The 12,452-nt window shown below is 37.8% G+C and overlaps 3 protein-coding genes across 5 annotated transcripts; all 3 read left to right on the top strand.

Annotated features, from left to right (window-relative positions):
* The first annotated feature begins 615 nt into the window (after positions 1–615).
* Positions 616–4,643, top strand: LOC125186980 (kxDL motif-containing protein LO9-177-like). Of its 3 annotated transcripts, XM_089058155.1 has the most exons (4): positions 616–767; positions 901–1,053; positions 2,060–2,169; positions 4,519–4,643. In XM_089058155.1, exons 1-3 carry the CDS (start codon positions 646–648, stop codon positions 2,163–2,165), a joined length of 381 nt encoding a protein of 126 aa, XP_088914281.1. In that variant the 5' UTR covers positions 616–645; the 3' UTR covers positions 2,166–2,169; positions 4,519–4,643. The 3 variants fall into 3 exon arrangements, with proteins under 3 accessions (XP_088914281.1, XP_088914280.1, XP_088914282.1); XM_089058154.1 differs by lacking the exon at positions 4,519–4,643 and having other exon boundaries at positions 2,060–2,562; XM_089058156.1 differs by lacking the exon at positions 4,519–4,643 and having other exon boundaries at positions 633–777; positions 2,060–2,189.
* LOC125188257 (uncharacterized) lies at positions 2,297–3,442 on the top strand. The gene is made up of 2 exons (XM_089058153.1): positions 2,297–2,812; positions 2,884–3,442. Exons 1-2 carry the CDS (start codon positions 2,297–2,299, stop codon positions 3,202–3,204), a joined length of 837 nt encoding a protein of 278 aa, XP_088914279.1. The 3' UTR covers positions 3,205–3,442.
* LOC125188429 (uncharacterized) lies at positions 4,531–12,141 on the top strand. Its single transcript, XM_048085263.2, has 19 exons — positions 4,531–4,667; positions 5,422–5,525; positions 6,033–6,119; positions 6,256–6,331; positions 6,449–6,523; positions 6,635–6,688; positions 7,259–7,318; positions 7,415–7,531; positions 7,977–8,071; positions 8,157–8,359; positions 8,596–8,693; positions 8,931–9,034; positions 9,114–9,279; positions 9,421–9,543; positions 9,870–9,952; positions 10,232–10,373; positions 10,507–10,536; positions 10,813–10,883; positions 11,064–12,141. Exons 1-19 carry the CDS (start codon positions 4,629–4,631, stop codon positions 11,665–11,667), a joined length of 2,331 nt encoding a protein of 776 aa, XP_047941220.2. The 5' UTR covers positions 4,531–4,628; the 3' UTR covers positions 11,668–12,141.
* The last annotated feature ends 311 nt before the right edge of the window (positions 12,142–12,452 follow it).

Here is a 12,452-nt window from a genome sequence, read left to right as displayed (position 1 = left end):
TGCCCAACTTTGGTTAAGGCTCGGTGATGCTTGGCTCGACCTAGGCCCAAAGATAAAAGCGGGCATGATCGAACTAAGTTTTTTCACAAATTTAGATATATCGAGCTACATATAGCCTTCTAGTTGGATTACAAGATCATAAACCTCCATATCAAATATGAATTGCACTCTTGCATAAAATTCTTTTCTTACAAGAGATATCCTTGTTATGCATTGCCTCATCCTAGCTCCAAGGATCTAATTCATTAGACCAAACAACATTAACCATTTCACTACATACATATAGTATAAAACAAAATTTTGAATTTTGAATTGGGCCGGGCAAGGGCTAGGCCCATCCCAAGTGCGCATCCTATTTTTTCGTCGGACAATCTTAGCCCAACCCATATCGAACCCGGGCCATGTCGGGCTCCACTAACTCAACTCATTGACACCTACAAATCAACAACCACTCCCACTTCAGTGTAAAACACATTCAAAACCATTTTGCACATTATCAATGAAAATACTTAATTGGACTTTATGAAAATCCAAATATTAAAAGCCCAAATATTCTATTTACATATCCATGATTGAGGCCCAATTTCAAGCCCGCTAAATATATCTCAAATTTAGGCCCATTTTCGGGAGGAAGAAGAAAGAGTTATGAAAATGGCGGATTCAGAAAAGGAGTCGATAGAATCGGCATCCAGCGAAATTTCGAGGGAATTTAGAACTCTAGTTGATTCTCAAGATTTAGATTCGATCAAACAATCACAAAATCTCATGTATGTATATGTATGTATTGATTGACGCCAACAATTTTCGGGCGTTATACTCGATTAAATATCTTCTTCTCAATTGTGTTTTTTTCAGCCATAAATTTGCAGAAATTTGTAGCTCTAAGAGTTGAATTCGCAGATTGGGGAGATTGCAAGACAGCAATGCAGTGTTGTCCCACTTTAACGAGTATTCGGAGAATTGCTTCATGGAAGTGCATGCCGATTTTGCGAAGAACACGCGCCTCTTGCGATCCATGAAATCGGATCTGGATCACATCTTTCTGAAGCTGAGGTATGCCGAATTCTCCGTTTTTGGCTTTTAAATTTCGATTCCCTACAGTTTATGATGCTAAAAATGATGGTTTGTTGGTTGATTCGTGTTATCTACAGTACTTGCCTTATTTAGATGTTTGCAGAGTTAACTTGTGTTCCTTGCCTTTTGGATTAGTGATAATGTTTTATGATTGATGGTGATGATTGAGCCTGTGAAATGTGTGGGTATGATTGATGATGACAATGGCAGATTGAACTTTATCCTGTTCGGCTGTAAATAAATTGTTGGTGCCATGATTAGGTCTCCCCATCACAATACCTAGTCTGTTTAATTGTATAATTTTGTCGGTTCATCGTTGTCTCGACATTCAGCTTCATGTGAGTAATCTTCCACCATTTTATTTGAGAGGTTTCTGTTCACAAACATAGATTTCAAATAGAAGGATCAAAGTTCAAACTGAGATAGGGCAGATCAGCTTTACATTCTTCGAAGAAGGATATTGAACATCTCGGCTTGGAAATCTGTTTTATGGGATATTTTATGATGAATTTAGAAGCTTCTTTAGCAATATGGATTAGATAAGATTCATAGTTTGACAGAATGTGCTTGCTGCTGTCAAAAATTACAGAGGAGTTTGTTTGAAAATTTTGGTTTATCATATCAATGATTTTCCCTAAGCACTTAATTTGAAGCAGAGGATCTTGTATGTCGAAGTGGATGCGTGATTCATGTGGAGAGAAAAACAACATGAGGGAAGCTTTTAATTGCTTTGCACATAATAGTCCTCTTCAATAACACCTATACCAAGTAAGCTAAAATGGTGTATTCTAAAAAAGGAGTGGAACAAGTTTTGTAGTGAACTTCATATAACATAAGATTAGAGCTTACAAGGTTTGCCTAAAGGAAATTTGCAAAAAATAATACTCCATGACCCTGTCATTGTAATGCAATTTCGTTGCGTGAAAGTCTTATTCACCACATTTTTATGAAAGCTGATGCACGTTTCTTCTAATTTAATTTGTAGGAGCCTGAAGAACAAGATTGCAGCAACCTATCCAGATGCATTTCCTGATAATTCAGCAATCGAAGCTCTTGATCAAAGACCGGACCTTGAGTTGCCTAAGGAGTAACCAAGTAAGGATAGCCATTTTCCTCTATTCTGAATTCGTTTCACACAAATTCTCTTTGTACATCATGTAAATCGTGCCATGGTAAAAATGAGGGCGACGAGCTATCCAGCACAGATCATTCGGGCAAGTTCATGCCAAGTTTTCATTCGATCAATGGACCGTCTCGATTCAAAAATTTGTATTCTAACCCGACCCATATAAAACAAAAGTTCCATGAAAAGAGAATAAAATTTTGGTCCCTCTACTGCCATGTGTACGTTGAGCAAAAGTACATGCATTTTGACTGTCTTAACTCCTCAAGCCACGACCCTTTCATGCAACCAAAACAAGCTTTTCATGCCACAAATAAATCATTATCACACAACACAACACACACTGAAGAAAACGAGAGATTGATGATGAAGGAGGGCGGCCGAAGCGCCAATGGCCGGAGCGCTCTCGAGAGAGAGCGGACCAAGATGAGGGAGAGGCAGCGCCGCTCCATCACCACCAACATCTTCCACGGCCTCCGCAAGCACGGCGGCTACCGCCTCTCCCCCCGCGCCGACATCAACGAGGTCCTCCGCCACCTCGCTCAGGAGGCCGGATGGACCGTCGACAACGACGGCACCACCTACCGCTCCGCCGCCGCCGCCGCCACCTCCGCCGTAAATTTTTTTTTTTTTTTTGCATTAGTTTTTTTTTGCTAGTGTAAATAATCGGTGGCTGCGGTTGATAGGGGGCGACTTCGTGTCCGCTCTGCGGCGGCGGGGGGAGGAGTGTGGCGGCGACGCCGAGCTGCAGCTTCTTGGGCGGCGGCGGAGGAGAGTGCTCCACCACGGCTTCTCCGCGGCGAGTTGGGGAGTCCGGCGGGAACAATCTCTCGTCGAGTGGAGCTGGGGCCACGGACGACAGCCTTCTTTCCATTTACATGAGCGGAGGGGCGGCGCAAAACGTCGGCGGCGGTGGCGGCGCCGCCGTGTTTGGAGAAGGGCAGCAGTTGTACTTGGTGCGTGAGAGTCGTGTGGCCAATCAGAACACGCCAACTGGTTCGCCTTAAATCTGGAGGGAATTTACTCGGGTGCCCTTTGCGGTCTAATTACTAAACTGCCCTTTTTTTTGATTGCTCAAACTTTTAAACCAAGATTACTAAAAAAAGACTACTTCTGTCTGGATATGGCTATCATTTTTATTCGAAACACTAATATGGTGTTGGATTGTTTCATTTGAATATGCAAATTATGAAATTTGTATTTTGTATTTAAAGCTTCTAGAGTTATGATACTCCATACTACCTATTTCTAAATCTCATTATTTTCTTATCTACAAGTATATAATTCATTTTTTAAAATGGCTACTAATAATGGGATGATCATAAAAATAATACTACGAATTACTTATATTGGAGTAAAATAAATAACTTGTTGATATTATTAGCACAAAGATAAGTATGATATATTGTACACGCGAGATTCTTTATACATGGTCATTTTTTTTTCTAAATTTTGATCCAATTACGTATACTCATAATGTGCGCATATCATTCTTTCCATCGTTGCTGCCTCCTCCACCCATCACGTGCCCAAAGCCTGCCGTCTGCACCTTGTCCTCCTCACCATCACCAATATGTCTTCTTGCTGCCTTCAGCACTATCATTTCATCCTCTTTCGTATCATCCCTCCTCTCCTTTGACACATTTTTTGTTATCTCGAGTTAAAATCAAGATTCATTTCAGATTTAACATATACTTATTGGACATGCAGTAAAAGCGACTTTGTTATTTTTAACAAGAAGCACGAACCAAAACCACATAATTTAAAATTCAATTCAAATCATCATTATCCTATAATTGACCTACAAAAGTTATTGTGAAAGAGACTTAAACCAATACCCCATGAATTACATTTCTTAGAAAAACTATTATTCCTTTGTCACTCTTAAATTAATGAGTTTAACTTAACTACTAATTCAGGTTGAAACTAATCTCCAATAATTTTCTTATGACGTCAGGTCATGGTATTATACTACTATTAGTTAAAAGTATAGTAGATGATAGATGACACAAAATAAGTCAAAAAAATACGCATGTGGTAATTATACACACATACATAAATTAAAAGATTCAAAACTATGGTTAATTGAATAACGGATATTTATTTCCGGTTTATTGATATTTTTTTCTGTAAATTCCGAAAAAATCTCAAAATTTCTCCCACACACATCCGCAGGTAATATAGTTTCACATATTCATCTCATTATCTATTGAGTGAAATATTTCTGTGAAATTGAATCCAACACAAGAATCCGCGGGTGCTTGTGTCTTGGATTATCCAAAAGGTTTGCGAGTTGTGATTGATTTGGGTTGAAATTGTAGGGATTTTATTGAATCAGAGATTGTGATTCGGAGTTTTAGCGGGGTGTGTGAGCTAGGGTTTTTGAGTGGACAGATCTGAGTACAATTCTGCAATTCGATCGGAACTCAACATGTTCTGGCGCATGGCTGGTCTCTCCACTGCATCCCCAGTGAGTGCCTGCGATCTTGTTTATTCGATAGTTTGTTATGTTTGTTGGATCGAATCTTGTTGGCATGCTGTTTGTTGGACGTTGGGTTTCGTTTTCTGGATTGCTGTTGAGATTTGTTGGGTAGAAATGGGGCTTTTTTCATTGGGGAGACTCTACCGGTGGAGTCTTGCGTTATTTAGTGGTGTCTGTTAGCCATGTGCAGTGGCGGAGCTCTCTTGATTGGAGATGTAACATTGGCCTAGTAGAGTGTCACACGTGGTTGCCATGTGTAGGTTTTACAGATCGATGCGGACTTTCCTGTTGTCGTGTTCCTAAACTCGTTCCGGTGGTATTTGTAGGATGGATTCTCTATTTTGAATAGGCTAGGCAGGAGATTCCATGTTAGTGAGATTTATACCTTATTTGATTGAGAAAAAATAACTACAAAAAGCTGGAAGTAGGAAATCAGTACAATGGAGTGAGTTGAGTGAGATTCGTAGTCTTTCTTTGAACATAACCGTAGAACCTTTTATTGGTGGAAGGATGATCTGGGAAGACATTTATCTTTTATTTACCCTTCTCTGACTTCGACTGTGAACCTACAATTTATATTGGTATAGTTTTACAAATTTATAGCGGACTGCACTTTATGCTCAGAATTGGGAATGGTATTTGTTTTATTTTATGATGCCATGCTAATACTATTTAAGTATGATTACTCTTTGGGATGATTGAGTATGCAATGTTTATTGCTTTCTTACCGTGTTAATATCAGGTGGAGACCATATTGGATAAAGATGATTTTACGCTGGAGGAGCTATTGGATGAGGATGAAATCATCCAGGAATGCAAAGCTCTCAATGGCCGCCTCATTAATTTGTGAGATCCAATTTCACTTGCCCCAAAAATTTGTTGTGATAGTCTATTTTCTCTGTATTTAAACATTTTTTATGATTTCTAATCACTGTATTGACCATTTGGGGTGGGAGATCTAGGTGTTCGTAATTGAGTATATCAAATGTTTGTTCTATATATAGTATAGAATAGTATAGCATCTCTGAGTATTCTTATGTAATGTTTTACGCAGTAATGGGCACAAATGCTCACCAGCTCATGCTATAAGTAAAAAAGACTCTGTTATATAGGTTAAGACGAGAGGGGGAGAACATTATAATTGATTTGATTCTAGCTAAGTAGTTTGTGTAGTAACTGATTCTTCATGGGTTATTGATTGATCTCTAAAAATGAACTGTTTTCTTTCTCTGCTGCAATCATGGGAACTATATTTTATTGCTAAAGTCCAGTCATAATTTTTTGGTAATAATTGGATATAACACCCTTTTCTTTGCTGGCGTACTTTCAGCTAATAGCCTCGCTTTCTTGCAGTTTGCGGGAAAGAGCTAATGTAAAACAACTAGTTCAATACATAGTGGAAGAGCCTCCAGTAGGAGCTGAAAAAGAACGAACTTTCAAGTAAGCACACATCATATATGTTCTACCTGTATTTTGTTTCCAATCATCTTCATACCAATATCCTCTCAATAAAAATTCTACAGTGCATTGCATTCAAATAAATACGACTTATGTATTTTTCTCTTTCTCTCAACAGGTTACCTTTCGTTGCTTGTGAGATTTTCACTTGTGAGGTTGATATAATTCTCAAAGCCTTGATAGAGGATGAGGAGGTTGGAATTTGCAATGCTGTCTTCTTCTTTCTTTTCGGTCATCTCGTTTCGTCTCTCTCAAATTTAGGCATTTTTTTTATGAAACTACACCAGTTACCTCCTTATTTTGGTTCACAGTTAATGGACATGCTGTTTTCTTTCCTGGAACCCGAGCGTCCCCATAGCACTTTGTTGGCTGGTTATTTCAGCAAGGTACGGTTTATCAACAAATGAATCAATGACAAATTATGTTGCTTATCGTTGTTTTGGTTATTTTGAATTTCTTGCTGGTTTTTTTGATGCCTTGATATCAAAATATTCCAGGTTGTTGTGTGCCTCTTGCTGCGGAAGACAACTCCTTTAACAAATTACATACGAGTGAGTTCAATTGTATTTATAAATCTGCTATTTTTGCGTGCTGATAAAGCAGTACTCATTATGTTTATCATCTGAATGACAAATATAGTTTATATGAACATAAAGACACATAATTTAAGCCTTTTGTTAATGTTTCAACATTATGCATAGTAATGGGGATGGAAATAATTCTCTATTTTACAGTCTGTTTACCTATTCTCTCTTATTCTACATTGTTGCGTCCTTCTAAACTGAGAAGTTGCTGGAAGTATCATTCCAAACAAAGAAGGAGCATGTTCTCTCTTACTTTACAGTCTATTTTCATGTTTTTAGAGACCTTAATTCCTAAATGCATAACTTTTTTCCTGTTTCAGCACACTAACTTGTTTCAGTCATTCCAGGGTTTATATTCATGATTTCTATAATTCCATTTCTTAGATATTGTTCTAAATAAATGTAAAATTCATTACTCTTTTGTCTAAATTGTTTAATGTAAGTATGTAGGAATTTAATTTCCTCTTTCATCGTCCTACTTACTGCCCTACACTACCTAATTGCATTTACCAAGGAGCTTCTTTCATGTTTTTTTAGGATCATCAGGATATCATTAAAAGGCTAGTTGATCTAATTGGAATTACATCTATAATGGAGGTATGCTGTTGTACAATCCTTCCTCGAAAACTCCATCCTCACCCAGGCTTACCAGGGGTACTTGTTTAAAATACTAATACGTTTCTTGCTGAACAGGTTTTAATTCGTCTAATTGGCGCTGATGAACATATTTATACCAACTGCGCGGACTCTATGCAGTGGTTGGAAGATATGAATGTGCTGGAAATGATTGTTGACAAATATAGTTCATCTGTAAGTTGCAGTAAGCATGTATAACCTGACTTGACAGCATTGTCTTCTTTACCCTAGGGTCTAGTTAATTTAGAGTGTGTTGCAATGACTGGAGATTGATTTTCTTTTCTGATTGTTGAGGGTTATAGTTTGTTAATAGTTGTGCCTCTTTTACTTATTATCCTTCATTATTGTGGAGCAAAAGTTATTCAGTCACAGATTTACTTGCAGTTTGTATATGTTAATTAATTCGTACGATACTATATTTATCTGTTTATGTTTGGTTAAATTTTATTTTACCTTATTTTCTAGTTTAGTTTTGTTTTCATATTGTAGGTGGGGGTGTTAAGTGAATGCACTTTGACGTATGAAACCTTTCAATGCCTATTTTAATGCCAAATTCCCCATGAATACGACTGATTTGTTTCACAGAGGTATTGATTTGTATTCTATTTTATATTTGCAGGACTGCCCTGAAGTACATGCTAATGCTGCAGAAACACTTTGTGCAATCAGTCGATATGCTCCGTCCGGACTAGCTTCAAAAATCTCCAGCCCAAGGTCTATTTGTCTATACATGTTTTGGTTCTTGGTTTCCCACGTCACATTGTTTTCTTATCTTGGTTGGAACCAATTGTTGACACAGTTTCATCGAAAGACTGTTCCGACACGCTCTGGAGGACTCGCGGCCGAAATCTGTTTTGGTTAACTTGCTGTCCGTCTGTATATCATTGCTAGATCCCAAGAGGCTAACTTCAGGAACGTATTACATGTATACCCGTCAAATGACACATGGATCAGAAACTGCTGCCAGCCCTGAGACTGTCAGAGGCATGCTAGATGGACTAGGTTAGCTCTCAGATTTCATTGGTTGTACTAACAAGTGAAAACTTCCAATTCAGTCATTTCTTTCTGTAGACCATTATGGATTCATTACTAAGTTACAATAAAAATGTGTGGTTCATTTGTTTATTGTCTCCATTCAAATATGCTTATATGGGTAGATTCTGTGAAAAGCGTGGTATTAGTCGCTATCAAATGTTTATTAGGGATTGGCTTGATAACTCTACTGGTTTGTTTGGCAGGTGATTTGCTCAAGCTTTTGGATATTTCAACAGAGGATCACATCTTGCTAACTACTTATGGCAAATTGCAACCCCCTCTAGGAAAGTGCCGTTTGAAGGTACATCTTTTGTTGTTCAAGGAGTGTTTGGTGTCAGATGTTGATTCTTTGATAATTTTCTCTGTCCAATAAATAAATAACTGCAAATCTCATGTGCATTCTGTATATACTTCACTTGGCTACATCTCTATATTAATTCGTTCTTGTATATCTGTCATATTACATTATGTCTTAATAAGATAATTAACCAATGCTGATTAACCAAAATCTCATTTTGAACAATGATGGATCTTGTAGATTATAGAGTTCATTTCAGTCTTGGTCTCTGTTAGCAATGAAGTTGCAGAAACGGAATTAATCCGGCTGGGTGCTGTGAAGCGTATTCTGGAATTGTTTTTCGAGTACGTCATTTACCTAATTCCATCTTATGCTAATAACTTCTATTGAGAATAGAGAAATCTGATCACTCTCTATTTTTAGGTATCCATTCAATAATTTCTTGCATCATCACGTGGAGCTCATTGTACTATCTTGCCTCGAGAGTAAGAACCCTCAGTTTGTGGATCATCTGCTTCGTGATTGTGATCTCGTTGGGAGGATTCTCGAAGCCGAAAAAAACTTCACTTTGACTGTTGATACGAGCAAGGTAATTATTTGATACTCAGTTAAAACTTGTAGGGTGTCTATCAATTTGCTTCCTTGCCTTTTTTTTTATTGTTTGGGCTTCTATATATGGGGTAAAGAATACAATCATCCTTAAAATTGAACTTTATTAATGTATTTGCAGCCTACTGTATCTGCGGAGGGAAGAGAACCACCCAGGATAGGGAATATTGGTCACCTAACCCGAATTGCTAATAAACTTGTCCAATTGGGGAATAGCAACAGTGACATAAAGACATTTCTGCAGGTTTGTCCAATCTTTATTGATTGTCTGTTATTGCATTTTTCTGTTAATTTTCACAGCTGCTTTCAAACACCTCTGTCTCCTGGCCAATGGCAATCTTCAACTGGAAGGTGGCATAGTTGTCTGTTGACTTTTTTTTTTTTTTTTTTTTTTTTTTCTGTCACCCATATATCTTAACATTGTAGCATTGCGTTTATCCTTGTGTGGACCCGTATAGGGAGACTTTTAATGGTAATCTTTCAGTATATTTTGAATCTTGCTTGGCATCAATGTTGTTGAGTTTCTGATACATTTTAAAAAAAAGTTATTTGTTACCTTTTCATTGGCAGGAGAATATTGATTGGGTTGATTGGCAAACAAATGTCCTGGTTAAGCGCAACGCTGTGGAAAATGTCCTCCAGTGGGCGTGCGGGTTAGTGTTACTAATTTGGGTCTCTGCATCTTTGCATGGAGAGATATAGTTATTAGCTAAATGGACTATGCATGAGAAACTGAGTTATTGCATTGGTACTACCCTAAGTGGCTTTGCTCATAGTTGCATCTATGCCCATGTTGACTCTAGTTCTTTTGGATATGGTTGTCTTGTTTCAGCATTATTCTTTTGGACTACAGCATTTTGAAATTGCATAGTCTATTTAGCTAAATCTCAAACTCATGTAATGGATGCGGGCTCATTGTTCTGATTATGCAGGCGGCCCACTGCACTTCAGGATAGGAATAGAGATAGTGATGAAGATGATTACCAAGATAGAGATTATGATGTTGCAGCTTTGGCGAATAATTTGAGCCAGGCCTTCCAATATGGAATCTACAGTAATGATGGCATTGATGAGGTTTGTTTTAGTTATTTATCTGCTACTGTTCTATTTTATCATTGGTTCTTTCCAGAAGATTAGAAGTAAATAGATGCTCTAAAAGGCTAAAATGTACCATTGGCTGAATAGTTTAATTGTTTGCTTTTTGCAGGCTCAGGGTTCTATCGAGCGGGATGATGAGGTATTCATATGACTGAGAATTATGTCTTGATTATTAGTCGTATTTAGTGACTTGTAGATAGGGTCCTCATTGGGTGTCATATAAGGAAATTTATCGGCATTGAATACCTTGAGAATTTAATTTCTGCTGTATTCTTCTCTCTCTATCTTGGACTTATATCTGTGCCAAGTTCTTATGCACAACCATCAGTAGCACATTTCTGTCCTTTTATTTTATCATATCAACATCGTCAAATTTAATCTTAATTGAATTATGTTCATATAATAACTTTTTCAGGATGTTTACTTTGACGATGAATCTGCGGAAGTTGTTATTTCTTCACTTAGGTTGGGCGATAACCAGGAAAAGTAAGTAGTTGAACTTGCACAGTTGAATTTTATTCCACGAGTTGAAAGATTGATGAAAGTTGATTGTCACATTTTTGTCTCCATTAAAGTAATATATCAGAATGCTCTTCCGATATTAATTTAAATATTTTCTTTAACAAACTAGTTAGAGCTCATGTTGATTTTTGATCTTGTTTGCAGTGGATCTCTGTTTACAAACTCCAATTGGTTTGCGTTTGAAGATGGGAGAACTGCTGGTGAGCGTGACACTGCTCCTGTTGCTTCTTCATCCCCCAACACTGAAGGTCATGATGATGTTGGAGGAGCTGATAATGTCATTGTCGAGGAAGATGAGGACTTGGCAGATACTGCTGTATCTGAACCTTCTGAACAGAAATCAAATGCTGGTGATGACATGCCTACTGAATTGTTGGATGGTCCCGGAGAAAGTGAGACAAGTTCATCTGACAAACCAACCGAGTGGGTTGAGTGGAGGGAGAGTTCCGATTCCTTTGAAAACCCTCCGCTGTCAAATACCGCAAACTCATCAGATGCAGACCAACTCCCATCTTTACCCAATGGCGAACTGCAGGTGGAATTAGTGGATCAACCCGACAAACCAGCTGCTTCCCCAGCCTCCACCGATGAGCCTGCTGATACTTGCAAGACTGAAAGTGGAGAATCCCCTGATGATGCAAAAGACTCTGCTGCCAATCCTTCGCGATCCACACAAGCGACGGAGGTGAACCTTTCTGTTGAAGAGGACGCCAACTCTTCTGTACCCGCAGAACAAAAAAAAGGATGACTAATACATGGAACAAACTACAATTCTTATGATATTTCGTGTCAAGATGAACCTGGCACTGGTATTGATGGAGAGCGGATGACTCTAGGATCGATGCTGCTGCTCGTCACAGGTAGAACCACAGCCCCACACTTGTCTTTTACGGGGATAAACTAAAGAAAAGCTGAACGTTTGTTGTCCGTCTGATGTGCAATAAAGTGCTTTAGCTCAGCCAAGGCCTAACAGCTACTGAAAAAACATGTAGAGTTTGTCATTATTTCGACTGATTCAAGGTTGATGTAATTGTAGGTTAAATCTGACTTGCAGTGGAAATGTGTTGGATGTGTATGTTGGCAAAGATCTTGTTTATATTTTGTTCTTGTTGTTTAAGGTGGCAGCTTTTCTTAAGGCTGAAATTAGGGCATTGAAATCTTGCTATAAATTCTGAATAACCTTGTTTTCTTTGATTTCGTTATATAGATGAGACGTTATTAACTGTCTTTTTATTTGATTGAATTTTTCTTTGCCACTTCTTTTTGCAGATTAGATTATTATGGATTTGAAAAGATTAGCTTTCCAACTAAATAATTATTAATGGTCATTTTTCGGGTAAATAACTAATGATTTGGTTGTTAGCGGCATACTTAGACCATCTTAAAAGGTACACTAAAATCTAAAATGGGATAAGTATTTAGCTCCAAGTACTCAAAAATCAATCCTATTTTTGGTTTTTGAGAAAAAAATACCTATCTTTAGGTTTACACTAAACCAATACCTAAAAGTTTTTCAAATTTTGTGAGTAAAAA

This window comes from Salvia hispanica, chromosome 5 (genome assembly GCF_029641045.1).
Source record: "Salvia hispanica isolate PSC_SH4W2 chromosome 5, Shi_PSC_v1, whole genome shotgun sequence".
NCBI classification, from domain to species: domain Eukaryota; kingdom Viridiplantae; phylum Streptophyta; class Magnoliopsida; order Lamiales; family Lamiaceae; genus Salvia; species Salvia hispanica.
Note: the sequence above shows the minus strand (reverse complement) of the source record. Positions and strands in the feature narration are given on the sequence as shown.

Coding starts and splice junctions, on each gene's coding strand:
- LOC125188429 (XM_048085263.2), top strand. CDS start 4,629: ATGTTCTGGCGCATGGCTGGTCTCTCCACTGCATCCCCA. Junction 6,524..6,634: donor TGGCTGGTTATTTCAGCAAG/GTACGGTTTATC, acceptor AAAATATTCCAG/GTTGTTGTGTGCCTCTTGCT. Junction 8,694..8,930: donor TAGGAAAGTGCCGTTTGAAG/GTACATCTTTTG, acceptor TGGATCTTGTAG/ATTATAGAGTTCATTTCAGT.
- LOC125186980 (XM_089058155.1), top strand. CDS start 646: ATGAAAATGGCGGATTCAGAAAAGGAGTCGATAGAATCGGCATCCAGC. Junction 768..900: donor AAACAATCACAAAATCTCAT/GTATGTATATGT, acceptor TTGAATTCGCAG/ATTGGGGAGATTGCAAGACA. Junction 1,054..2,059: donor CACATCTTTCTGAAGCTGAG/GTATGCCGAATT, acceptor TTTAATTTGTAG/GAGCCTGAAGAACAAGATTG.
- LOC125188257 (XM_089058153.1), top strand. CDS start 2,297: ATGCCAAGTTTTCATTCGATCAATGGACCGTCTCGATTCAAAAATTTG. Junction 2,813..2,883: donor CCGCCGCCGCCACCTCCGCC/GTAAATTTTTTT, acceptor TGCGGTTGATAG/GGGGCGACTTCGTGTCCGCT.